General features: G+C 46.7%; 3 protein-coding genes across 7 annotated transcripts in view; 1 reads left to right on the top strand and 2 right to left on the bottom strand.

The window, feature by feature from the left end:
• The window catches only part of LOC144170456 (uncharacterized), a 21,897-nt gene extending 12,745 nt beyond the window's left edge, over positions 1 to 9,152 (bottom strand). Inside the window, exons 1-3 of one of the 2 annotated variants that reach the window (XM_077700276.1) lie at positions 9,019 to 9,152; positions 7,949 to 8,100; positions 2,086 to 2,337 (exon numbers count right to left, since the gene is read on the bottom strand). In XM_077700276.1, coding sequence (XP_077556402.1) covers positions 2,086 to 2,337; positions 7,949 to 8,059 — 363 coding nt within the window. In that variant the 5' untranslated portion in view covers positions 8,060 to 8,100; positions 9,019 to 9,152. Of the gene's footprint in view, positions 1 to 2,085; positions 2,338 to 7,948; positions 8,101 to 8,713; positions 8,928 to 9,018 lie in introns of those variants that run through there. The other variant, XM_077700275.1, reaches the window with a different exon arrangement.
• Positions 9,091 to 20,979, top strand: LOC144170458 (uncharacterized). Of its 4 annotated transcripts, none has more exons than XM_077700280.1 (10): positions 9,091 to 9,109; positions 13,227 to 13,339; positions 13,443 to 13,611; positions 15,724 to 15,856; positions 16,291 to 16,410; positions 16,490 to 16,601; positions 16,741 to 16,800; positions 16,906 to 17,001; positions 17,543 to 17,638; positions 20,685 to 20,979. In XM_077700280.1, the coding sequence occupies exons 2-10, from the start codon at positions 13,277 to 13,279 to the stop codon at positions 20,865 to 20,867; spliced, it is 1,032 nt and encodes a 343-aa protein (XP_077556406.1). In that variant the 5' UTR covers positions 9,091 to 9,109; positions 13,227 to 13,276; the 3' UTR covers positions 20,868 to 20,979. The 4 variants fall into 4 exon arrangements, with proteins under 4 accessions (XP_077556406.1, XP_077556405.1, XP_077556407.1 ...); XM_077700279.1 differs by lacking the exon at positions 9,091 to 9,109 and adding an exon at positions 12,918 to 12,998; XM_077700281.1 differs by lacking the exon at positions 9,091 to 9,109 and having other exon boundaries at positions 13,011 to 13,339; positions 16,930 to 17,001; positions 20,685 to 20,953.
• Positions 18,246 to 25,275, bottom strand: part of LOC144170455 (uncharacterized) — a 25,151-nt gene continuing 18,121 nt past the window's right edge. Inside the window, exons 9-12 of the mRNA XM_077700274.1 lie at positions 25,045 to 25,118; positions 21,541 to 21,772; positions 19,270 to 19,372; positions 18,246 to 18,950 (exon numbers count right to left, since the gene is read on the bottom strand). Of these exons, the coding sequence (XP_077556400.1) occupies positions 18,737 to 18,950; positions 19,270 to 19,372; positions 21,541 to 21,772; positions 25,045 to 25,118 (623 nt within the window). The 3' untranslated portion in view covers positions 18,246 to 18,736. The remainder of the gene's footprint in view (positions 18,951 to 19,269; positions 19,373 to 21,540; positions 21,773 to 25,044; positions 25,119 to 25,275) is intronic.

The following is a 25,275-nucleotide window of genomic DNA, read 5'->3' as shown; positions in this document are numbered from 1 at the left end:
GCGCACGCGCGCGCCCAGACCGGCAGAGGTCTTCGCCGTCCCCACAGGCCCGGGCAGCATGACGTCAGTCCCAAAACCATGACGTGTGCACACGCCCGAGCAGCGCGCGCCAACCACAGCCAGCGCGTCGGCTTCGTCACGGGAGCCCCGACGTCGGCAGTTTGGGGCATGTAGCAGATGATGTCACGTCGGCCCGCTCTGGGCTTTCTCGTGCGGGCGAAGATTAAAATGGATTTTAAATATGTTTCGCTGAACGGTTGCTGTTGAAACTTGCTGGGAGATATCTCCTGATGAAAAGGAAGCGTTTTACATAGTTATCTCAGCTTTGAAATTTCGTGTCAGTACTCCTTTAAGCTACCAGGCATTCCCAGAGGGGATGAACCACCCACCACCCTCCTCCCTTTACCCACTTAGGCAATATACTCTGCCACTACCGTCAGTCCCAATGCCTCTAACAACCACCTCATCCCTCCCTTCCCACTGCAGATAAACAGATCTGATGATTGTGTTGTATGTCCAAAGACTGCCAAGCATAAACAGAACATGAACGGATCTGGCATCACCTACAAACACTTTCTATAACCACCGACATCTACACCACATATCTATGACCACCTACTCCCTAAAACTGCACACACTGCAACTCCCCATTAATAACACTCCTATGGTAGTGCCCCCCCCCCATTCAAGGTACGAGCAGTGGTAGCGCGTGCTGCGCAGCGGTCAGCTCAACAAGCAGGCTGCACTGATCAAACGGGCTAGGTCAGCGGTCGTGGCATGTTACCTACCGGAATAGGATGGCCACCCTTGCCCGTTTTCTTTCACCCCCTGCTGTACCCTCCCCCAATATTCAGAGGTAAATATCTACTCTCTCTTCCTCTATCGACAAACAGCAGCCAGAACTCGTGCTTGCTACAGCAGCAACTCCCTACCAAGAGAAACTTTTCAGCTGCATTAGGTGCCTGTATGGTACGCAGCAATACACTAACAGCAGCGGCTGTTATGCAGCATAAAAAGCTGAACGTCACGCCCTGCTTGAGACCAGTTTCTGTCCCTGCCGGCCCCCTCCTGCTATATTACACACTTGATATCAGGCTTGCAGGAGCTAATAAACAATTAAGTTTGGCCCTTTAACATGTTACAATTGTAGTGCGAGGCTGTTGAAGGGAACCTGCAGCACGCTTTGAGCAGTGCAAATAAGCCTCTGCGATGTTTAGATTATACTGCTAGGAATACCTGAGCCAAATATTACATGTACACGTGAAGCGATATGCTCGCAAAACTCTGTGAAAGATGCGGGAAAACCAACTATGCTTTCTTCAATTTTCCTCATTATGTGCCACTTTAATTACACCATTACAGCGGCGGCTGTCCTTCTGCCTTTTGATGGTCAAAGTCGCACTTTATTTCTCACATATCCTGTGATGATCCGCCGGTGTCAGCACTGCACACCAACCCCTTTTATGCCTGAACCAGTACGTACGGCTTTGGCAATCTTTTGTGGTTCGAGTGCACGTGGTGTTGGAGTGACAAACTCAATGCTTCACTTTTAACCAGACCACTTGGCAATAAGTGTTTATTGCTTCAAAAATGCCCTACCAGCCAGAGCGCGTGCTTGGAAGCACGCACCAATACCTGCTTTGTTTCATAACACCCCGGAAATAGATTACTCCACATTGCCGAAAAAAAGAGAAAACTCCCCAGCCAGTGATACCATATCAAGGGCTGCCAAAGAGAATGTCACAAGCCGGAGATTGCCGAGACAATGCACTTTACCCCCAAATGCATTCTAAATAGTCGGTGGTAAGTGCTGCAGGTTCCCTTTAAGTTGGGGTAGGTTTCTTGAAACAGAAAATGACCCTGCCTGCTACACCCTCATCTTTCGCATAGAGTGCTTGCTTGTGTGGAACACTGCGTGGTAGACAAACATCTACTGAACTCGACTCACGACCTTACGTAAACCAACATGCTTTGCTTTGTATTAGGGAGAGGATATAGAACTGGCAATTCCGCAAGAGAACTTGAGGAAAGAAGAAGAACTGTAGCCCCCAACCCCTTCCCCTGTTAACACGGACTCCTCCTCACCTGGTGTCCGTCCAGCGTGGAGAACTCCGAGCTGTCAGAGCCCGGGCGGGTGGGCGACAGCAGGCTGTCCACACTGCCATCGGGAGAGAGGCTGTAGCTGTGCTCCTGCGACGGGGATGGGGGCTGCAGGGAAGAGACCAGGTCTGGCACGGGCTCGGCGGCTGCCGGCTCCTCGTCCTGGAGCGAGGGCAGCGCCGAGTCCCCGATCAGGTACTTGGTCCAAAAGTCAATGCTCTCCGTCTCCAGGTCCGGCTGCGTGCATGGGGAAGGGCAGCAGACTGCTGCACGAAAAGCTCTCCAAAACGTGCGCATTTTACAGCATTCATGACCATTAAAGGGCGCGGACGGGTCTTTGGGGCCCAAAAATGGTCAAAAAATTGTTTCCTGGGAAATGGCATTTGCGGTACCCACGGCCATTTTCCTATCAATCTGCGAATTTCTTCATCATAAAGCACTATATTTTATTGTAAGTAGCATTTTAAAGTGCACTCTACAGCTCAGTTCACGCAGAATTCGATGGTGAAACAGCACTTTTCCAGCAACGCTAAGCTAGCATTTCGCCCTTGGATATCTCGGCACCCAGTGCAGGTACAACTGTTTTTTTTTTGCTTTTGATACCTAAATGTGTGGAGAATACAATGTTGGAAACAAATTTTCAAATGGAGGCTTTGGAAAATTGTTATTGTGCTCAACTAACACCACCTCTGAGCCATTTCTGGCAGAGCGCAGGAGTGCAGTTCAGTGTGTTGTAAAATAACCAAAAATAGCTAAATCAAAACAATTTTTCCCTCGTTGTATTCTGTAGTCATTTGTCTGCCAAGCCATGGGGTAATCACCATTCGGTATGGAGTGGTTATTTTGTAATTGAGACCCAAAAGAATTGCAATTAATCATGCATTATCTCAAGAAATATACGAATTGCAAAAAATATAATTGCAGATTTAAAATAAGCACAATAAACTCCATAATGCTGCACAGTTTCATTAAAATTGGTTAGTAAATAATAAAAAAAAAAGCTCTAAGACCAGTCTGCCCCCTCAAAGGTCAACTGCATTTAAATTTCACCTTGGCCAAATTTACTTTGAACGTACAGTGCGTACCACCAAACCAACTGGTAGCATGACTGGCAGCGCCGTGAAATGCGTGCATAATTAGAAGCGTTTGAAAAAGCACCGTCGCAGGCGAAGCTGCACCTGCCGGTGGATCACGCAAACAGCCTTGAAGTGAAAATGACACTGCGGCCAGCCATGCACTTTTTCCTACGGCAGGAACTACACTTCACTTCCTAGCACCAATGCACTCATCCATTCAAGCTAAATTTAATTTAAGGCAAGTAACTCTGCTTGCTTGAACTGTTCAGCAAGAGGACACCTATCCAGGCAAGCTATCTATGTCTTGCCAGGCAGTTTCCTCGTTTTGCATATCAAGTAAACATGACGTGTACAGTGGACCTACAGTAGACTTAGCAAAGATAAAGATACGCTGCATTAAGCGCAAACCACAAGTTCACGGCTAAAAACAACTTGTGTTACTGTCGAGTTAGTGCAATTCGAACCGTAATGTTTGCCTGTTTGCTGACACTGAACAGTTGTCACATATAAAACAGACTCGTCGATGCAACAAAGCAGCAACCACAAACTTTACCCAAGAACGCTAATTTCCGGCACTGCTCTGAGCCTAGGAAAGCAGAATTACTCACGACCGCATTCAGTCCTCATTCACTCAGCACACATGTGAGCAATACCCCTTAGATAGATGAATTACGTGAACTTCATTAACCATAGAAGTACATTACTGATTCGCATGCATAGAGGCACGCTTGATTTTGGGTGCATATTTTACTGTCATACTCGGGCAAGTGATAAGACTTATTTGTTATACTTTTGTGTCCGAAGAAGCACAGGCTGTGTGCTCCGATCTACGATAGTTTCGCTTCCTAAAGCAACCTATGCTTGCCTCGCACATCTGTACACAACATTTTTTGACCAGCAATGGTATTTACATGCCAGTGTGACTGCATCCGCACTTTAGAAATTGTTCTACGGTTTCGCACTTGTCGTGCTTCAGCAAGGTGCTTACATATTTCTCGCTTGGTTGTGTCATTGATTCAGTGGTCTAGATGAGAGTTCTGAAGCTATTTGCACTGCTTTGCCAATGCGCCTTGGTCACTTGCTCCGTAATTAGAGTTTTGCAGGTTTGTGCACACCCTTCGAAGGCTTCACCAGCTCACTAGCTTCACACAGCAGTGCGACTGTCACGGCATCCTACACTTATTTCCGCAACACTTCGCATTGCTTCTGCATGTGCATTCGGCGCTGTCTTTACCTAAACAGAGCTAATTCTGCAGCATAGATAATGGCTTTGTAGCTACATATAGTGCTTCGGAAAGCACACACCCGGCTCCCTTTGTGTACTGACACCGTTCCTTTAGCGGTGCGGGCTGTTACACTTCTATGTTGAGATGCTTCTATGATACAAGCACCGCTTGGACTTCTGCCTCCCTATGCTGCCTCGGCAGCCTAGATCTCGTTCTGTAGCCCCATGCACCAATTTCGCGTGCTCACCGCTTGCTTGCTTCACGTGCTAGTGTCCTTGTTTCAATGGCCTAGAGTTTTGTACCGCTACCATGTACACTACTTTAGAAAATGCATTTCTTGCTTGCTTTGCATACCTGTTTCAGTGGCCTAGGCTATCCCTTCGCAGCTCTCTGCATGGCTTGGGCGAGGCACTTAATCACTTGCTTTGTAATATGTGCCGGGCCCCTTTTTGGGGCATTCTGATGCTCCATTAATCACTGGCATTGTGTACAGGTGTAGTACTTTTGTTTACGCAGATAATTGCACCCCTGCTTCTGCGATGCTTTGAAAGGCACTCCACTCATTTGATTCATGTACTGGTGTAGTCTCGGCAGTAAAATGTGTTTCAGGGTCTTTGAGCCGCATTACAGCGGGTGCATAGTTTGCATGCTTTGAATATTGGTGGTGGGGTTTCTGCAGCTTAGATTATCATCATATACTATCGGCAGCACCCCGGAAGGCACCTTGCTCATTTGGGTAATGCCCTGGTTCGGTGACCCAGATGATCATATGGGGTTTTCTACCACAGGCTTTGTGTTACACAAACCTTCTAGTTCTGCACTCAGCAAGCGGAGAAGATTTATACGAAAATGTCATGGCGTCACTTCAGCAATGCAGCAGCGTACGTTGACTGCACAGCAAAAGGATGTGGGAGCGTATTGCGCCTTACACTCCCACATATGCTGTTTGTTTGTTTGCTGTGTTGAGATTGCTCGGGAGCCCATGGGCACAATTTTTTTCTTTAATGTTCTACTGACGCACCCCTTTTTCTGCGGATATGATAGGAAGTTGTAATGTGAAATACAAAGTCTGGAAACCTGCATGCCAAAGAAGACTGGTAGTGTTTCAATCGCAAGCAGATAAAACAATGGTTACAGAACAACTAGGTGACAGAAAGGAAGCTCAGAGAATGGTCCCTTTGTTTCAATCATGTGCGGGTAAAACAATGGTTACAAAACAACCGGGTGATGGGAAAAAAGTTCCGTGAGAGGCACCTCACCAGAAGTTTGAGCGCCACTCGCTGAGTGGCCACTTAGAGCATGTGTGTACACCACTCCCGGGTGGTACTCGTCAATTTCCCTAGAGTAGTTCTAGTGTGAATTAGAGTGGTGAGCAAGTTGCTTACACTTTGGCCAAGGCACAGCACTGAGTGTGCAACACATGGGCATCATACGGTGCAAATGTGTACCATGGAAGCAAACATGCCATCACTGGTCATACAAGGTCTTGACATTGGTCAGAAAACCAGTGCCAAGCTTTGTCACTGATTTTAAAATACACTCAAGTGAATTTGTCGAAATCTTATTCACAGTTGCACTGTGCAGGTCGACGTATGCAATGCGTCATTTGAATATTAAGCAGAAGCCTGGAGCCTAAGTTTAATTGTAATTGACAACAGAAGCAAAAAAGCTTCCCTATATAAACGTTTCGTGCAAGCATCATTTCACTTACTGCTTGTGTGCTCTGCACTTGCTGTACTCCTCGCTAGCATCGCTAGGCTATGCCCACTCCAGATCTCCCGACCATGTTGCCAGATTTTATCCTATGAAAGCCTCGACCAACAGCAGCTTCGCTCTATATCGCGAAGTTGCACATCTAGTGTAAAAACGAATTTTTATTTTTAAAAACAGATGTTTAGTTATAATGAAAATCCTGGGCAATCTCCACTATTGTGAAACCTGGTGAGGGGGCGAAGCATGCAGTGTATAAGTGTATTCTTGACGCCTTGGCGTTTTAGCCAACGGAGATGAAACCGTTGTGGGGTATAGGTAAACAGCTTTGCTGTAAAAGTCTCTTGTCTTTGAAGAACGAAGCTCACTAGCGCGAGGCGTAAACAAGTGTCCTGGTGTCTCTTTAGTATGCGCTACAATCTAGCGCAAAACGTAAACGAGTGTCCCGGTGTTTTAGTACTGTGACCACATGAGGCGAACGACGATTACGACGACGGCAGGAGACGCCAACAGCCTCAGCTCCTAACGGGCTTCGCCCCTAAAACATTTTGTGCTGTTCACTATTACCACGCCCATTACCGTAATGACATCGCACCTGTTTGTGATGGGTTTTCACAATATCTAAGCCACCAAAATATTGATTTCCATCCATTGCATGGTTAATATTGACATTTTTGTTCACACACAAATTTTGCCAGTCACACATGCTAAGAATGAGCTAAATTGGACCAGCAAACTTGCTAGCATGTTGTACTAGCTGATGCCACCAACTGGTGGCGAGGATGGTGCGAGGGAAAAGATTATTTTGGAAGTGATTTGGTTATTTAAAGGTGCACATAAATTAGCCGAAAAGACTCAATGTGGCCTGCACAACAGACTTCAATCAAGCAAGGTCATAAGATAATGTTTACAATGCGCGTATCCCTTCAAACGATCCTCCTGCCAAAGTAGCTTGCATTTGAGGGCCTTGTTTATATAATTGGATTGGCTATAGCACTTGGTCGATTTGCAACCAACTAAAAACCAGTTTTCACATGGGGTGCAGCCACCGCTAGTTTGGTATTGTTTTGTTGATGCGCAAAAGGGGAAAAAAGAAGTGTGTGGTGTTCGCTGCTCTTATAGGCAAGAACTGTTTTACATCAAAGTGCAAACCAACCAAGTAAGTGATGTAGCTAATTAACTTCATTACATATCAAACTGTAAAATGTGGTCTCCCTGCAAAATTTGAACATAACTAACAACCCGTTTTACCAGAAGAATTTGTTGAAACGTCCATAAAAACTTAGTAGAGCCAGCGCCACAATGAACGACACTTATGAGAGATGCATACATGACACCGATGCGCATCCCTCCCATCTGCGTCATTCGTCTTCACAGTGGCTCTACGGAAATGTCACACACTTATCCAAGCCTCTGCCCTAGCGATCCTCATAAAGGTGTCCTAATACTAGACACAATGCTTTGTTGGGGTATTAAATAAACAATGCAAGCTAATCCATCTCTGACTGCAAACAGTGCATAGAAGCCTTGAAGTGATATACATGCTGTTTCATCCCTTTCATATTTAGCACTCGAAAATGTTACACGCATTGCCTTATAAACAAGAATAATCGTGGCTTGAGCCACGCATGATGCGCCCTAATGAGAATATATGCAAACAATTGCCCCGGGCTCGCCACGTCAAAAAAATCTCCCGACGCCGGGAAAGACGCAACATTGCATGAAGCCACGTGCACTGAAGGTAAACAGCCGGTAGGGCTTTTCAGCGGCGTTTACAATGGGACACCTGCAAAAACTGTCCACGTTGAAACCAAGTCGAGAATAGAAACTGCTTACCAACAATCCGGAGTCAGGAAGGTCGCTGGTGAAGAGGCCGCCGGCATCCTTGAGGAAGGGGTCCTCCTTCTCAAAGAGGTCAAGAATTCCAAGCGTACTGCCAAACGACATGTCGGCGGCGCTTGTCAACCACGGCTGCGCGAAATCACCACCTAAGCGAAACCAGACGTAACCGAAAGTCACGTTGGTCCCACGAGCAGCGAAACATCGTAAACGCGGAAGCCAAGATTAACACCGGCCCACGTGTTCAGAGCACGGCCATATGGCCTGCAGCACTAATCGCACTACGTACTGAAGTCGACGTCGTAACGCCTGATCGCCGTCCTAGATTAGTTATTCCCTTGCTTCACTAGGTTAACAGATTACAGTGCGAAACCTCGATAACGCAGCGGCCTGGGAACTATCGCTTCGACCCAGGCAGCCGCGTTCGGTAGAGGAAAAAAAAAACAATTGCGAAGAGCGAATCAGCAAAACGGATGCAAACTGGTTGTGACGACAGCCGCATACTACGTCGACCACTACGCGCAAAGCCGGCCCACGCTTGCGGCATATCCGACTAGGACTCCGTGCATCGAATGAGCAACAATCTACTGGCACCGTCATGCATAACACTCGATGGGCGACGCCAGTTTCATGCTACCCAACCTAGTTTGATGCACCGACTACGTTCACTCAAGCGCCCCGTGATCATCGCGACCTTGCAGGAACTACCCTATTCGCAGGGCTAGAAGGGCTGTTTCAGATGTGACGAAGACCAGGGCTTACCGAATCTTGTTCCGCGATTTACAGGCGAGCGGAACGGGCAGCCCGGTCGCGTTTACGTACGATTGTTGAATTCCACACCCGTGCACAATATAACATTTTTGTGTTTACACCAACCGAAGCACCAGTTGGATGAGTCAAGACCCCGAGAAGACGCTCCAGGCAAAATGTGATACCGAATCCAGCGCGTGCAACCGTTAGCGCGTGCAGGACGTGGAGCAGAAGGCACGCGACGACTTCGATAGTTAACAGAACACACAGGCAGCACTTTCTTTTCAAAATGCAAGGAACGTAAATTTTGAAATCACCTGTCAATATACCATTTTTACACCTTTTAGGAGACCTTGCCAACTCAACAAAACGACGTCACGAGCCAACTGCGCCTGCGCAGTGCACTTGGTGCGCTTTTTTTTAATGCAAAAGTTTTACTTTTTCTGAGAGCGGCCATTATAAGATGGCGCCAGAAAGACCCTTGGACACACGGGCTTATCGCGGCCGAGTGGCCTGACTCGCGCGCCGTCCGGCAGTCGGCGCAAGTGGTAAAAAACTATATTTTTAAAATTAAGCTAACACACAATATTATATTTTTAAAATTTTGTTACTTATTAGACTACACATTTTTATTTGTGTAATAAGTTTAATGGCTGTGAATGTAAATTTTTGTGGCTTCCTTGCGCCAAGCCCAAGGTCCAAGCCTGGCCAAGCCGCAAGCGCAAGCCGCCATTTGGCTCTTTCGGCAGTGTTTGTTGGCGTTTCCACGTGCGTTTCTGCAGCCTCGTGCTAACCTCTGTTGTTGAGAAGGAAATGCTTGCGCTTTCTTTGCGACATCGGTTTTGCATCCTGAACGAAAGGTGAGACTTTCTTTTTTAAAGTGCTGGTGTGGCCTATCATATTTACGTTTCTTTGTACTGCAAACGCTGCGAGCACTGCGTAACCTCAGGGAATCGGGCATAGCTAGTGCTGCGTTTTTAGGATAAGCGCTTTGGAAACGCCCCGGAAAGGCTTAATACACCATTTTTTAGCCGGACGTAATGGTACTTTAGGCTGGTTGTGCCGTCTTATCTAGCGCTGAGGGATGCCAGCGGTACGCGCCCGTCGTCGCACCAGAGTCCTTCAGTAAAGCATTGAAGGACTCTGGTCGCACGTAGCGTTTACGTGCCGCAAACGACGGCGGTGTGTTGCGGAAGTGGCCGGCCGGCCAGCGGTCCGTAGGCGAAGCAGGCGTTGTGCGCTGTCGCTGCACTGAATTACGTGAGCCGCAGGCTGCGTTGTATTATACTAGCTAGCCATTGCTAGCTTGGCCAACTGTTACTGCTATTATGTATTATGGCCGTGATGCACTGCAAAGCCGTCCGGGCTAATGTACACGGCAAAGTAGCCGTATCTGCATTAATTTGGCTTATCTGGGCATAACCAGCAGCCGTACACTCATCGTAAGTTTTACACATGGGTGCATACCAAGCTGCCTGCGTACAAAGCGAACCCGCTCGCCGACGCCGATAACGCGCGCTCGTCGCTTCGCTTTGGCGCGTCAGGTACGGTAAAAACGCGTCTTTTGTCGGCAGATAACAGCTGCTCGAGGCGGGGTGAGTGCGCAGTGCATTGAAACCTTCAAATTTGGTCTTCGTTCTACATCGTATATCAATTCCGGTATCGCAGGCATTGCGTAGAACTGTTCCACACTTGCCGTTTTTTCAAGCGTTTGCTCTCTTTTCTCTGGTCATATTTTGACTAGTTTTAATCAACACGTATTGCGAATATTGCACCTATTCAGTCGGAACTGTGTGTTTTCTTGTCATGGCCTTCGGCGGCGGTCAGTAGTACTCAGTACGACGCTCACTGCTGCTTGCCATGGTGCCCACACAGCGCCCAAATATACTTTCGCCGGGTGCCCGTTCTCGGGATGCGTTTCTTTCGCGAGCCCGTGGGGCAACAGGTTTGTTTAACGTTCAGCTCGCTATCGCTCTTCGTCCTGATTTTACAAAAAAAGACAAAGGGATTCAGGCTATGTGAGCAGCGTTATCATTTTTGTTAACCCAAACAATAGCTGAATTGCATTAAGAATGTGCCTAACCAGTGTTGCGAAATTACAACGACCCATATTTTCAGTGTTGCTAATAGCTTGACTGCATGAATGCTGAATAAAATAAGAGAACTTGTGTTTTAAATAGGTGGCATGCACTGGAGGCAATACTTGAATACTAGTTGCAGTGAAATTTACAGACTATTCGCAGATCATCTGTCATTGCAAGCAGTATGTGTACTACATCACCTATCACCTGTGCAGGTCTACAGGTGCCCTCAAGACAGAGCCAACCAGCCAGCTGCATTCGTCATACCAAACATGGTGCACGAACTTCATGGATCCTGCCCTCACAAGACTCACAAAAGTGGCCGTGCCAACTGTTCTCCCAGAGTTATTCAGTTTTACATATTGATGACTGCCTGCAATGCTTCTTGCTGCCTTATTGATGCTTCTGATGGATACCGCAACTGTATCCAAGCTAATGAACCTTGCCATTAGCACCTAAAATCTAACGCAAGTATCGGCACTCAATAACGCGTGACCACTGAATAGACTATCGTTGACTCAAGGAACAAACTGTTTTTTATCGCTGACATGCCTCATCTCATTAAAACCACACAAACAGCGTATACAGTCTCTAAACTCCACTCGCAAATTATTGTTGCTGCTAGTTGTAATATTGTGAAAATAGTACATCCACAAAAAACCCTTTTACATTATGAAGACTGCCAGGGTAAGAGGTCATGCTAAATGTCGTTTGTCACCGTACGTGCTGCCTGTTGTCGGACTGGCCTAGATGAAGAGAACCATGTTGGGACCTACGTTGTCAAATGCTTATGGGATTCTGTAATGTGCCCCCATTGCGTCATACACGAGAAGCATATACTGCTTCCCTGTTTCTTATATTATACTGTTCGTATTGACAGCGGAAGGCATGAATTTGTGTGCCTTAATCGAGCCTGGAACCTGTCGGTTGACTACGTGCACGTACCTAAAATATCCCCGCCTGGACCTTTGCCTTTACTGGGAAGGCGACGCTTTCGGAAGGTAACCAGGCTTCTTGGGAAAATGCACCCTTGCAAGGAACCAATAGGAAGTTGATTTTTTTCCTCTGAACCTTTTGCGCGTGCATCTCCACACAAATGTGATTTCTGTTCAATTACTGCTACTGATTTGAAGTTGCCCCGCGGCAATAGATCTCATTGAGAGTTCATCAAATAAGCGAGGCCATCCAAGCCCAAGTTTTTCCCTTCTTTCACATCCTAACTGGAGAAATTGCCAGACTAAAAAAATTATCTGCGGAGATAGTGGTTGTAAACAGTTGCAAGTATCCCAGTGTCTAGAATATGTTATGGTTGATATTTTTGTATGACTGCAACAGCGCAGACTCTGAGGGTGTCGTAGATACAAGTAAATCTGTGGGGGCTGAGTTTCTGGGTTTTCTGCATTTTCAATTACCGTGGAGAAAAAATCCTTTGTGTGGTTGTGATACCTTTACTTGTGCATTTTTTTTCATCCCTGGAAATGTATTTTCCTCTCACTACTGTGTATTGTCTCTGTTGTGTATTACTCACTGTTTATTATTATATGTGGTTGCAAAGAATGATAATTTGAACTTGTTCCGTTTAGTGCCATGCAATAAATATTTCTTCATTTATGATGTGTCTCTTTTATGTGGCTCGGCAACATGTGTTCACACGACAGAATTCTTAACCAAGTGTGAGTGGTACTGTAAATTGCAATTTCACATTTTCAGAAAAAGTTTTTTTTTTGTAAAAGTGTACGGGCACTGAGCCTGAGAATGATATATTCAAATAAACACTAATTATTGCATGAAAGCGTCAAATACCGTACCGACGCCCGTCGCCGTGAGCAGCGCTTTCCAGTCCTTCAAACTACCCGCCAAAATCGGTGTCCGCGAAACCGAAACCGAAAGTGAACGAAAGTATGGTTAGTAGTTTGGCTCTCCGTCCGCTCGGTGCGCTACACTACAGTACAGTCATTCGGCCGCAGGGCTCTATGGGAGTGTCCACTCTTACCAGTATTTCTTTCTCTATGCCCTTTCTTATTGGCTCTTAGCTATCATGACGACACTAAAAGCCAATCAGAACAGACGTATAAGAAGATGGCAACGAACACGTAGAGCCGAGAATCTTGCTAGCCTCAAAACACGACCGGCTTTATAAAGCCGGTCGTGCCTCAAAATAAACCCGATGAAACATACAAGACACAATATGTATAAATTTTTTGTGTAAACACTTAGTGAGTAAACACATAAAATTTCAACCCGCTAGCTGCCATTTTTTTTTTGTAACTCTGACCTCTTTTTTTCTTTTTGCCCGCGGAATTTGCCGCGGTTTTCGGTTGCACTTCCCTGACTTCCCTTGGTCGACAGCCTCTGTGTGAATAGCTCTGCATTGTGCAAGACCTTTGTGGGGTGTAGTGGATTTTCGGCATAGAAAGCAGGTAGTTGAAGAGTTATTACTGCAGGGAGCCACCTTCGTGGGACCGAAAAACCGAGTCAGCGAGAAGTGGTTACGATGGAGTCCTGTACCGACAAAACCAGCCGTGGCTCGAACGTGACGGACGCCGACGTGCACCAGGTTTGTTCCACGTGAGAAGTGGTATTTACAGAACAGCAGGAAAGCTGAGAACAAGAATGCACCTACAATTGCAGGACTTACACTATGTATGCCTCTGTTTCAGATTAAGAACTGGCTTCACGAAGTGCTCGGCCGGAACGTTACGTTCGAAACGGACGACAAAACAGTTGCCGCCTTGAAAGTGCTAATGCGGATACAGGAAGTGGCAAAAAAGGAGGCGCTCGCAGAGTACCCAGACTCGGAGGAAATGTCGAGGACATCTGTCGCCAAAGGTAATAGAAACGGCTACCTACTGCGGTCGCGCAGCAGTGGCCAAGGCGTTGCGCTGCCGAGCCCAAGAACGCGGGTTCGGTCCCGGCAGCGGTGGCTGCCTTTTAGGTGGAGGCTAAAACGTCTGCGTACAGATTTCGGTGCGCAATAAAGAGCCCCAGGTTGTCAAAATTAATCCGGGGCCCTTCCACTACGGCGCAACTCAGCTTCGGCTCGTTAAACCCCCCAAAATATGACAATAGCAATAATAACCTTTATTTGCGGAAAGGTTGCCCTGGATGGCACGCACGGCTAGACAGAAATGCTGTGGCCTTTCCTTTGGCGCACCTGCTAGCCTGCCACCCTGGGCGGGTGTTGCCAGAACAAATGTCCACGAACATGCACACACTCACCCCGTTCACGCTATGCCACTACGGCTGACGGGCGACACATGCTAGGAGTGCCAACTCAGCCCGGTATTGGGGAAGTGGAGTCCGGAGGGTCGGGGGGGGGGGGGCAGAAAGGAAACTAGATTGCAGATATCTGTCTTGTGTCGGTGACGGAAGTGTGGGCATGTAGGAGCCCTACCTGTCTTGTCTGCTTGCTCAGTTGTGGAAGGGCGCCACAGCTGCAACCCAGACGAGCGCTCGAGTGGCTCAGTGTTGGCGGGTGACCAGCGGCCTCGAGTACGTCGCTAAACAGCCGTTGTGCTGTTGATTATTGCGCAGACCAGTTACGACCAGTAAGATTTCTCTGGCAAGGATTCCGTAAAACGAGTCTACAGGGTAATGAGTTGTAGTAGTTTTTGTGGTTTGATCTGACAGTGATGATTTGTGTTCAAATGTATGACACGCAAGACAACACTGCATGAAAAAGCATAGCTCACAAGCGCAAGAAAAGTGGGTTTTTTTTTTCTTTGCAACGTACAGTTCATTAACCCAAACTTCCACCTGCAGCGCTTTGTACTGCAGAAAAAAGGGGCCACCAAAACGAGTTTGCTTCATGGAAGCGAAAACACCCGTGTATTTGAGATTTCAGCACACGTTAAAGATTCCCGGGTGGTCGAAATTAATTCGGAGCCCTCCACTATGGCGCGCTTCACCGCCTGTGTAACGTTGGTACGTTAAACCCCCATGAGCAATCGAGTTTGCTTGATGCTGCAAAGCAAAGTGCAAGCTGCAAAAAAAATCACACCAAAAAGGAGTTTATTCTATCCAAAATTACACAACAAATATACAGCTATACAACTCTGGTACTTTATTTGGCGCTATAGTATTTGCCATTGAACATCACCTGTGTTACTTGGTGTGAACTGACATTGGATCACACGTGTGTGAAGATGAGGTAGGTAGTGTAGCACAGTACACTGGTCTCAAGCTTAGGTTTGCAACACACCTGGGTCCAAGAGTACACAGACTGTAGGAAATGTGTTCTCGCATTTATTTCCAATGATTTGCAGTCTGTGACTGGAAAGGGCTTTATCCTGTTTCATGTCAATGATAGTGATGCACAAATCGTGATTTTTCATTTCCGGATGAATAAATTGTTCGTTTGGTTAACTTATAATTAGCAAGGTTACATCAGAATTTAACCCGATTGTTTATTCGTGGCAAGGAAGTGTCAGTGACCTGGTTGCAACATTTGTCATTGCTGGGGAAAAGCCTTCTGCTCGCAACTGCAGTTACTGGCTCTGACAGGTACAACTGAGCACCCTTTCCCAACAATCAAACCTTTACTGCCCAAACAAACAACTGTATTGTACAACTGCTCCTGTCATTTTTTTTTTTTTGGTTTCCATTCCCCCCCCTTTCCCAAGTAAACATACACAGTTGTCTCAGTATAAAACAAACCTTACCATGGAGTGCTGCCTTGCAAAACTTGAGTTCAAAGATGCTTGTTTTAACCGCCACTCCCAGCAGAAAAAAAAAAAAAAAGTTTTTCTGAGGAGAACAGTGTGAAGAAGGTGTTTTAAAAAAATGCTTATCTTCAGTTATAACCGTTGACCTAGGGCAGTACACTTTCGTAGCTGCCCTTCTCTTATTAGTATCCACATGAGCATGGATTTAAAAAGTTCCTGATGAATACTTGCTGGCCCCCATGCTTCTTGTGATGTTCTGCATCTCAATTACGAACAGCTGAGAAGCTGGAATCTGGGCTGGAAGCTGGGAACATTCCTCCGGGGAAGCTTCCAAAGGATACCTTTACAGCACTCGAGGCCTTGGCGAAGGCAGGGGCAGCTCTGGGCTGCCAAGACGGCTGTCCCAAGCGGTAAGGAATTTGACGCTAATGTTTCCGCCGAGTAATTGTAGCTGGAACAGCATGCGGTTACGCCTGGCAGGCAGTCGAGTTTTATAAACTGTGGTCGGGAAAGTCAGAAATTGCCCGCCAAAAAAAAAAAAAACCCGAACGTTAAGATCTGAATTTATAGAACTTGGTTTAAGCTGTCTTCCAGGGCCAGGCAAAAGAGAACTTCGGTGGCCTGGATGATGATTTAAGGTGAAGGTTGCCCGTGCCATAAAACAAGACATCTAGTCACCTTCCAGCCAGTGGCAGTGAACGAGATGTGAAGCCTGCACTAGTCTAAATAAAACACTTTAGTGCAAAAATATAAGGGGCATTTTTAATACCCCAACAAAGTGTACCCTGTTGTATTCTCCCCCTTTGGTCAGTTCACATGCTCATTTTGTGCCGCTAATCCACAGAATGGAAGAGAGTGCCGTTTGTCTTGAAAAGAAGCACAAGTCGCTCCTACAGGACAAGCGCCAGCTGAAAAAAGACGTTGCTGCGTTTGAGCAATTCATCGATATGACGACACAGCAGTTGTAAGTGGCTACAGCCTTGCTGCACTGTCTTGATCTAGCGCACCACTAGAGCGCTCTTGACCCTGTCACCTTTTCAAAGGCTACGCGCAAGCGTGCAAGACAAGTGGACAACTCCGGAGGTGGAGAGGAAGGAACTTGATACCATCAAGAAGATGAAGCAGCGGAATAGGGAAAAGCTTGAGAAGATGCAGGTAAAGTACATTGCCGCAGGACTGGGACGAATGGTAGCCAAGTCTAGACTTGTCCGCCTGGTGTGTAGCGGCAGTCCTTGTTGCACGCATTGTGCAAGTGTGATAGCAGGATGCCTCCCGAGATTTGTTCTTCTTCCAGGTGCGGGATAGCATTGTTCCAGACTCACTGGACCCTGCCAGTCTGGTTGCTAAATCTCAGGTACATATTTGGGCAGCAGAACGACCAAATATAGTTTATGGCTACATTGTGGTAATCGCTAGCCCATAGGCAAGGCAGCCAGTGCCACCTCTAAACAGGTTGCAGTGTGTTGCTCATTTCTTACCACAGGAACTGGAAAGGCTGGTGGTAGAGAAGAAGAAGCTTGAAGACAAGCTGGAGCCAATGCAAGACCTCCCGCCGGCAAGTGCCCATGGAATATTTGAGAGAATCTGATATAACTTGGGTTTGGATATACAAAATAACGGGTGCAAAATTCTGCAGGCTCTACTATTACTTGAAGCAAAATATTAATATCGGCGCACCTTGAGCAGTAATGAAATGGTGCCTAGGAGAATGCAGAGGCACATATGCAGGACGACAATAGATTAGCTCCTGCCACTGTAGTGGGGAGACATGCATAGGCTGCCTATTTTCACATTTCTTTGTATTCCAGTGAAGTCAGCTTTCAACAGTGTCTTCAAGTATGGTGCCAAGACACGTGGCTTACATAGCTCAAGTACTTGGCGTTGTAGGATTGTAGGCAGCAGAAATTGAAGGCTGGCATAGGAAGCTGTATTCGAAATTGAGTGGTTTTGCCATAAATGCAGTTTTGGCATGATGCTTGGCCACTTTAAACTGATGGTTTTGTTTTCTGTGCCGGCCAAAAGGTGGCGACTATTCGGATGCAGCATTGCGCTCCATCGTCACGTTTTTTTCTCTGCATTCCCTTTGTTGCTGTCAGGATGTGGAGGTCATGAGGGCCAGGGTTGCCACCGTGAAGAAGGCTATCGCAACACTGAACGACACGCTGGATAAGAAACTGCAAAAGGATCAAGCAGTAAGTGGCAAATGCGACTATGTTCTTAGCAGTGTGCGAGCTCCGTAGAGCGAGGCAAATGCAAACATGGCAGGGCCCCACCGCCTGACAATACCTAGATGCCCTAGGAACTGGGTCATCAGACAAGGCCCTAAATTAATCTGTGCATGTTGGGATCCCCTCAAAAACATCCCACCAGCCAAGGTCACAAAAGCATGAACAGGAAATAGAATATAAACATCCCTGTGCGAAACTAGCCAAGTAATTGCAGCCTTTTGAAAAGATGAAGCAAATAAACTCAACTGCCACTGCCCATACATGAAACCTGTCAGTTAAGATTGTGCAGCATGTGACCTTGTTTTGAAAAATGCAAGCTTTTAAATGTTCTATTGCAACTTATCTTGAGCATCTAATTACCATTATGAACCATGATGCAATGGAGTACGCGTCTGAAAGATAAAACAGCTACAGTATTTCCAGCCCTATTTAGTAATGAGTGCCACGACGGCTTTCTAGAGGTCTGTATGAGCATGCATGTAATATCAAAAGCACAAGTTTTAGTAAGTCAGATGAAGTTCCATTTAATGACATTTCACTGCAATAAATAGACAAAAGAAAGCCATGGAGTTTGGCAGTGTATTCATGGAATTTATTATGTCTTGAAAAGTGGGGATGCAGGCCTCACAAACCAAAAAGATGCGTACTTGCAACACAAAATGTTCCCATATTTTGAAAAATGGGGATGCTGGAGCGAAGGCCCACATAATGGGGAAACAGCTAAATGTGAACTGGCAAATGAATGATTCTGTTACAACATTGAAGCAAATGCAATTTTACACTAACTGCAGGCAGCGAGGTATGTAGTGTGAAAACTCGCTGATTGATGTTGATGTGTAATGGAACATACAGGAAATGAGGAATTTTATATGACAAAGCTATACACAATGAAATTTGTTATGATGATGCTACATAGAGGCAGCATGCAGTGAAAACAAACAGATGGGCGATGGTGTATACAGATGAAAGACACTGACAGATGAGTTCAAGAGTTCGCACCGCTTTGTGTCATAGCGACGTTATGCCTTTGCAGGGTCGAAGCTTGTGGCTTAGGCCCCATGGTTAGTGGTTGGGTTTGTAACCGGTGCACTTAAAAAAAAGCTCTACGGATGAGCGGCACTCGAGGATTACAGCGTCGCTCCACTGTCGGAGTTGTGCAAGGGCTGAGCATTGCTCCTGGCTGATGGCGGTGTAGCGCCTCTTTTCGAGCAGCTTGCGAGATAGGTAGTGCAGCCAGAGGACGTTCGTGTACGGCCTGAAGCTCTTCCAGTCATTCCTGTAACAATCACAGAGAGAATAATCAATTCCTCCGAGTAAGAACATTGGACAATACGTTGCTAAGGAAAGACAGTGGGGCATCATTCCACTGCCCCCAAGTCATGATGTGCCGTGAAGTACGGACAAATTTTGCGTCAAAGCTTAGCATACGTGTACTTTTTATTTTTTAAAAAGACACAATTCCACTTGCCACTTGTGTATCTTCAGTGCTATAATCTCCTGATCAAGAATGTATTAAGGTGAGTAGTGATGGTGCTAACAATATTAGGACATTGCCCCGACAAGAACCCTTGAAAAAGAAGCAAGGTTGAACGTACTGATTATGCTCCCTCATAAGCCTGTAGATATCAAACTGATAGTCGCCGGATCCTTCGAAGAGGTCATCTTCACTTGACACGTCGGTGAACATGACTGCTCCACCTTGAAGGAACAGCGGGCAAAGAACAAAGCAGGCAGTGTTGCGTGTCTTTGCAATCATAAACAGCAAAGATGACCAAGTTGCAGGCAGGCAAGGACAATCGGTGACGCAGAAGTTAGGTACATTTTCACTGATAGGCTTCCACAAAATGTCCGATAACAGCCACGTAATGAAGATGTTTTTCGAAATGCACATACAGTGCAGCTTTGCAGGGGAACTTGGAAACAACGTCAACTGAACCTTGACAGACTAGTTTTACATAGCAGAAGGCACAGCAGCTTGTTTTCAGCGCATATTTATTCTTTCTTTCCTTCCTACTTTGCAGCAGAACAGAGGTGCTGGGGAGGTGTAACACAACTCTGAAGACCACAGAACAACTCTGTCCATTTTACCACTCCTTCCGTCTTCCCATTTACTTTGCAGTAGTACTGTGACTTCCCATATAATCTGCAAGTTTTTTTAAAAAGTGTACATATGGGATGGAGAACTTGGCAGTGGCAATGTTTATTTGAACATGGTTGTGTCAAGCCAGCAGTGACCAAATCCTACACTGGAGCAGTGTTTTGCAGAATAAACATCTTTCGGTGTCTCATTCTTTGCAGTGCTGTGGTCCAAGGTTACATCTGAACAAACAAGTGTACACACTGCTTCTCACTTGACGTGTGCGGCTGGCTACCTTCACAGCAACCTTCTCAATGGGCACACCTTAAAGGAGCACTGACACCAATTTTCGGCGTTAATATTATTGCACAGTTCGCTTCCTTCATTCAACAGAATACCCTGGCTGAAATATGAGCGGCCTGCGACGCGAAGAACATAGTTCCATTGGATCTCAGTTATCGCACCGACGGAGCAGCGCGCGGAGCAGCACTCAGCAAATGGACATCAGTGTGACATCACCCCGTGAAGCCAAAAGAAGTGACGCAACGGCGCTCGTCAAAAACTCGTGACTTCACGCGCGCGGCCCCACGAGCGGCGAGCGGGTGCAACACCCTCTCAAGCGGGCGCCGGTGACGTCCGCACAAAGCGGTGAGGTCAGGCCGGGATTCTGTCATATGCGCCTTCCGGGATGAAAGCGCGGAAATTTGAAACAAACGATTTTCAGGCCGTTCAATGTAATTAACTATCGTGCGCTGAAGTATTTGAAGTGCTGTTTCAGGTTCGCCAGACCATTAGGCATCGATAAAAGCAATAAAAGTGTAACAAAATTTTCGTGTCAGTACTCCTTTAACTACTGTGCACTGTACTTAATTAAGCCAGCTGGCTGTTGCACACATTGCTGCTGCAACTAGCACCTTGCTTTGGTTGTTACAGCTCCCAAGAAGCACCACTATTAGGCGTCCTTCAAGGGCAAGGTCATTTTACTTGCCAAAAGTGAGAGGAACCGAGCGGCATCGGGCATCCTGGAGACACGAGTGTGCGATTGACGTGAACAAAACAAAGTCAAGACACAATTTAATGCAAGGCTTCACCAACCCGGGGTACAAATGTTTTTGAAAACTTGAAGACACCCTGGTGGAATTCATAAAGGGAAAGTGGAACAACCAACGCCCCATTACATCTGAAGTTATGAAGGTCAAGGCATTTTAAATAGCAAATGCGTTCAGCGTTCCGGACTCCCCAGCAGGAGCTGGATAAGCAAGTTTATGAAGCACAAGAGATTTTCGCCACCACAGTTGCATGTCTCAAATAAAACGTTTTCTGCCTGGTAAGTGGTGCTATGTTTTTTTACATCTGCGTCATTATTTTTTTCAAGTTTTCCTCCCTAAACTTGCCTGCACATTACAATTGGGGGAGCATTAGAATAATGCAAGCATGGCAAACTCGAAGCAAACATCGATTTTAGTTGAACATATTTTCAAATCACAATACTATTTGTCTCTCAGCAAACACTGAATAGAGGAGTACTCCACTGAGCCCTTAGAATGACCGACCATTCGCCCACCTGTGATTGAAACCCAGTCATAATTTTTGCCTGGTGAATGAAGTGCTCTGGCAGGCGAAACTGGAAATGAAAGTTCGCCGGCAAACGCTCTGCCTGCGCCATGCACCACTTGGTTGCGGTAATTAAAGGTGTCACGAGAGCAACGTGGAAGCTTCTAGTCAAAGTATTTCACAGGCGCGCCGCATCGAGTTGTTACTATGACCCCGCAGGTTAAGATCAGCTCACCCTTGTGGATCCTGGAAAGCGTGTAGTCGATGAGGGAGACAAAGACCCCAGCGCAGTCCAGCTCAAAGTCCCTTCCGGCCAGCCGGCATGAGACGGAACGCTGGCGGGTGGGTGCCACAAGGATGTTGCCCCAGTGGAGGTCACGGTGCTCAAATTCGAGCGCAGTCTCGGCCACTGCCAGGGCGCAGGCAGCCTGGAGGAAGATGCTCCGAGCCTCAGTGGCAGACTTCACCTGGTGGAGAAAGGGACCAAAGTCGCACGACGCGGCATCACTGATAACTCGTGATGAACAACGAGGAGCTGACACAAATGCCAAACGCTTTCACAACATCCTCCTAGTAAAACTTGCCGCTGGGCTAGTTGGTATATAATATTCGCAATAAAAGCTAGTGCCGGACAGACAACACAAGAGAGACCACTGGGACTGGCGCTACTGCAACTGATTTTATTTTGGAAGCCGTATCTTCGAACATACACAGAGAGCCAAGCATTCGCAGCACGTTTTATTTCATGTACAAAAAAAAAAGTACCACACACAAAATGCCTGTTATCCTTAACTAAAATTCAAACAGCTGAACGGTCCCACTGACGTATCGCTGATACAAAACTTTTGCCTCCAACTTTTTCTCTAAATTGTCTCTGCGCTAAATTCTCTTGTGTTATCTGTCTGCACTAACATTTATTGCAAACACAGCATGTTCACCTGCAGAATGCATTAAACTTGACGGCAAAGTTAGCAAGAAAAACCTACTATGGCACATGAATAGTTCCAAGTATAACAAGATTTGCACACCTCCCTTTAAAGGGGCACTGACACAAAAATTTTGCATGTTGTTTTTTTTTGTTGCGATAAGTAGCTAGTGACCTACTTATAACCTGTAGAAACCTCATTTGCTTCAATGTGCGACGGTTGTTTAATTAGAGGCATTTTCATGCGGCCAGTCGCAGTTTCGGTTTCAGCGAGTGCCGCGAAACGATGGATTTTGTGGATTTTGTGTGAACAAAGCTGAGCACGTGACCGTCGGAGGGATACCACAGAGCAGAGCCGCCGTAGCACTGTCGAATCCGCATCGACGGCAGTTTCTGCGAATGTCCCCACGTACTGATCTCGTGAGGCCCTTAATTAAAAAGCGACCGTGGATGTGACGCAGGCGCTGCGAGTGCAAATGCTACCGCGGCTAAAGAACGACGCGCGACGCTCCAGACGGTGGGTGGCAAGACGCGCTGGGAGCAGCCGGCCGATCTGCCTACAGGTCCGCCTACAGATGTGCTCGGCTTAGCACTGCGGCGGATATTCGAGTGCCGCTCTCGTAAGCGGTGCAGATGACAATTTTTAATGCAACCCGCCATCGCATCATTAACTCCTTTCTCATGTAAGCCACCATGGTCGGGACTTCATGTAAGCCACCATGGTCGGGACTTGGGGACAATTTCGTGCAGCGGTAACAAGCTATCACTCGAGCTACCTGCGCCGGCCTGGGCCTCTTCGCGGCCGTGGCCGCCGCCTGCACAGCGACCGTGCGGCTAGCTCAGTGGGCTTTTCGTGCCTCCAGTGCGTTTTCGCATCCAATGGTAATAAGCAGTAATAGAAACAGAGTGCCTGGAATCGCTGTAGAACTTTGGTCGCGGCCAGCTGCAGCCGACGAGCTGACGAAATCACGGCGCCTCCGCCGCCAACGATCGGGTCGTTCGTTCTCGAGAGCAGAAGCTCCATCCTCCGGCCCTCCGATTGGAGCGGCGAGCCGGCGAAAAACGTCGGCAGTGCGGAAGCGGCAAACACAAACTCGTGACGTGTTGGATGTTGTTTATTTACACAATAACCTCGGGATGTCGATTGCGCGTGGCCCTCTGCTGGCTGCTCGGTTGCGTTTCGCACACTTTAAAATTGATTTTAAATATGTTCTAGGCTGTATTCGCCGCTGATATTTTGCAGATTATGTATATGTGTTCCCACCAATCTATCTCCGAAGTTACCTCGCCTTCAAAATTTTGTGTCAGTGCCCCTTTAACAGACTGATAAAAAAAACAGAGCCAACATTCTTTGTGAACCCCATGCATCCACAGGAGGGCATTGGTTACGGGTGGGCCTTCCCAGGCCAAAACGAGTGGGGCCAGCCAGGTCAGTTTAAGTGCAGAGGACTTTAGGGTGCCACCTTGTCGTCGTAGCTCATTAGCTGTCACGCTGTCTAGCCACTGCCACAATCTGGCTGCGTAGCTAGGTAACGGACCCAAGTAGTGCCCCATGGCGTAGCGGCGTAATGAACCCAAACAGAGGCTTCAAAAAACAAGCGGTTCATATAGTCGTAACAGTTCGAAACTCCGGAACCGCTGGCGCTTGTCATACATCTTCCCTTTGTTTAGCGCAAAGAAAACTGCAGGTACATTTGAGTCAAAATCTGTGTAAATAACCAGCAGCCCCCGCGTCCATTTAATTAAGAATGCCCGTTGTGTTGGTTTCTACAAAAAAAAGTGAAAGAAAAGCGGCCGCCAAAAATGACGCGTTCCAAACTGTGCACTAAGGCTCTGGCATGTGCAAGATGAAAGCAGGCACAAAAAGAACACAACTCTTACTCGTACTGCTCCAAGCAGGGGGCGTGTGAGCACTGTGAAAGCGGGAAATTTGAATTGCATTGGACAAACCTCCGTTCAATTCATCATCAGAGAGTGAGATAGGGAGGTGACCAGCATAAGGGGTGGTAGCAGTGAGCGGATAGCGGCGCCACAGCCCATTATTGCGAATCACTGATCTGCACTTCCGACAGCTTTCACTTTGAGTGGAACGGCTTTTTATTGTTAGACTTTCTTGGCCCCTTCTTCACTTGCTATTACACCTCAAAACTTGCCCCCCGTAGCTCAGACCACTCGCTACTCATCAATTCCCATTCGCCTCATTTGAATTAATTTTTTGCTTCTAATGACCTGTTCTGGATTTCCCTTTTTTTCCCACAATACACTTGATAAATGTCTCAATTTTCTTGTCTAAATAGAAGCAAGTGCTTAGTTGTGCCCAGTGATATTTTTTTAGCCTTTTGTTTTTCATTCCTGAACTGCTTTGTACCGTTTTTTATACTACATGATTTGGGCTCCTGGCCTGCAGTATGTACTTGAAAAATAAAAGCAATAAATTTCACTGCTGAAGTATTAGTTCATACAGCGCACGAAGAATTAGGCTACCTGCTCCTGTCTTAACATCAAACACTGCAAAGGTGCACATCTCAATCAGCCTTTTTGTTATCTCCTTGCGATGCTGTGAAATCGCTTTTTTTTTTTCACTGAATCTCTTCTCTGATTTGGCCCACACATCCTGAACCAGTTTACAGCAACTGCCTGAACTGGATCACGTGTTGAAAAATCTATCAGACCGAAATAGCAAGGCCAAAACATGCCCGTGGCGCCACCAAACAAGAACCTGCCCAGGTTAGTTTTGTTTCCACCACAGACCAAGTGCACCAGAAATGAAGTGAAACACAAGTGCGGGGAAAAAAAAAAAAAAAAAAAACTTGCCCTATAATCTTCAAGGGAAGATCCACCATCAGCAAACTCTAGCATTAGGAACCTTTGGTCCGGCCCAAAGCAATCTGCAAAAGGAGCACAAACAAAGCGTTGTTGAAAACATTTTGGCGAAGGAAATTGAAGGGTGCTTTATTTCAGAAACTACCATGCTGAAACAGCAAACATGCTACCAATTAAGCTAGATCATCACAAGGAAGGAAGGGGACACTACGGAGACTCTCC

This window comes from Haemaphysalis longicornis, unplaced genomic scaffold (genome assembly GCF_048455015.1).
Source record: "Haemaphysalis longicornis isolate Haplotype H1 unplaced genomic scaffold, Haemaphysalis longicornis Haplotype H1 scaffold_2, whole genome shotgun sequence".
Lineage (NCBI taxonomy): Eukaryota > Metazoa > Arthropoda > Arachnida > Ixodida > Ixodidae > Haemaphysalis > Haemaphysalis longicornis.
The sequence above is the reverse complement of the archived record's forward strand: the minus strand, read 5'-3'. Positions and strand labels throughout refer to the sequence as shown.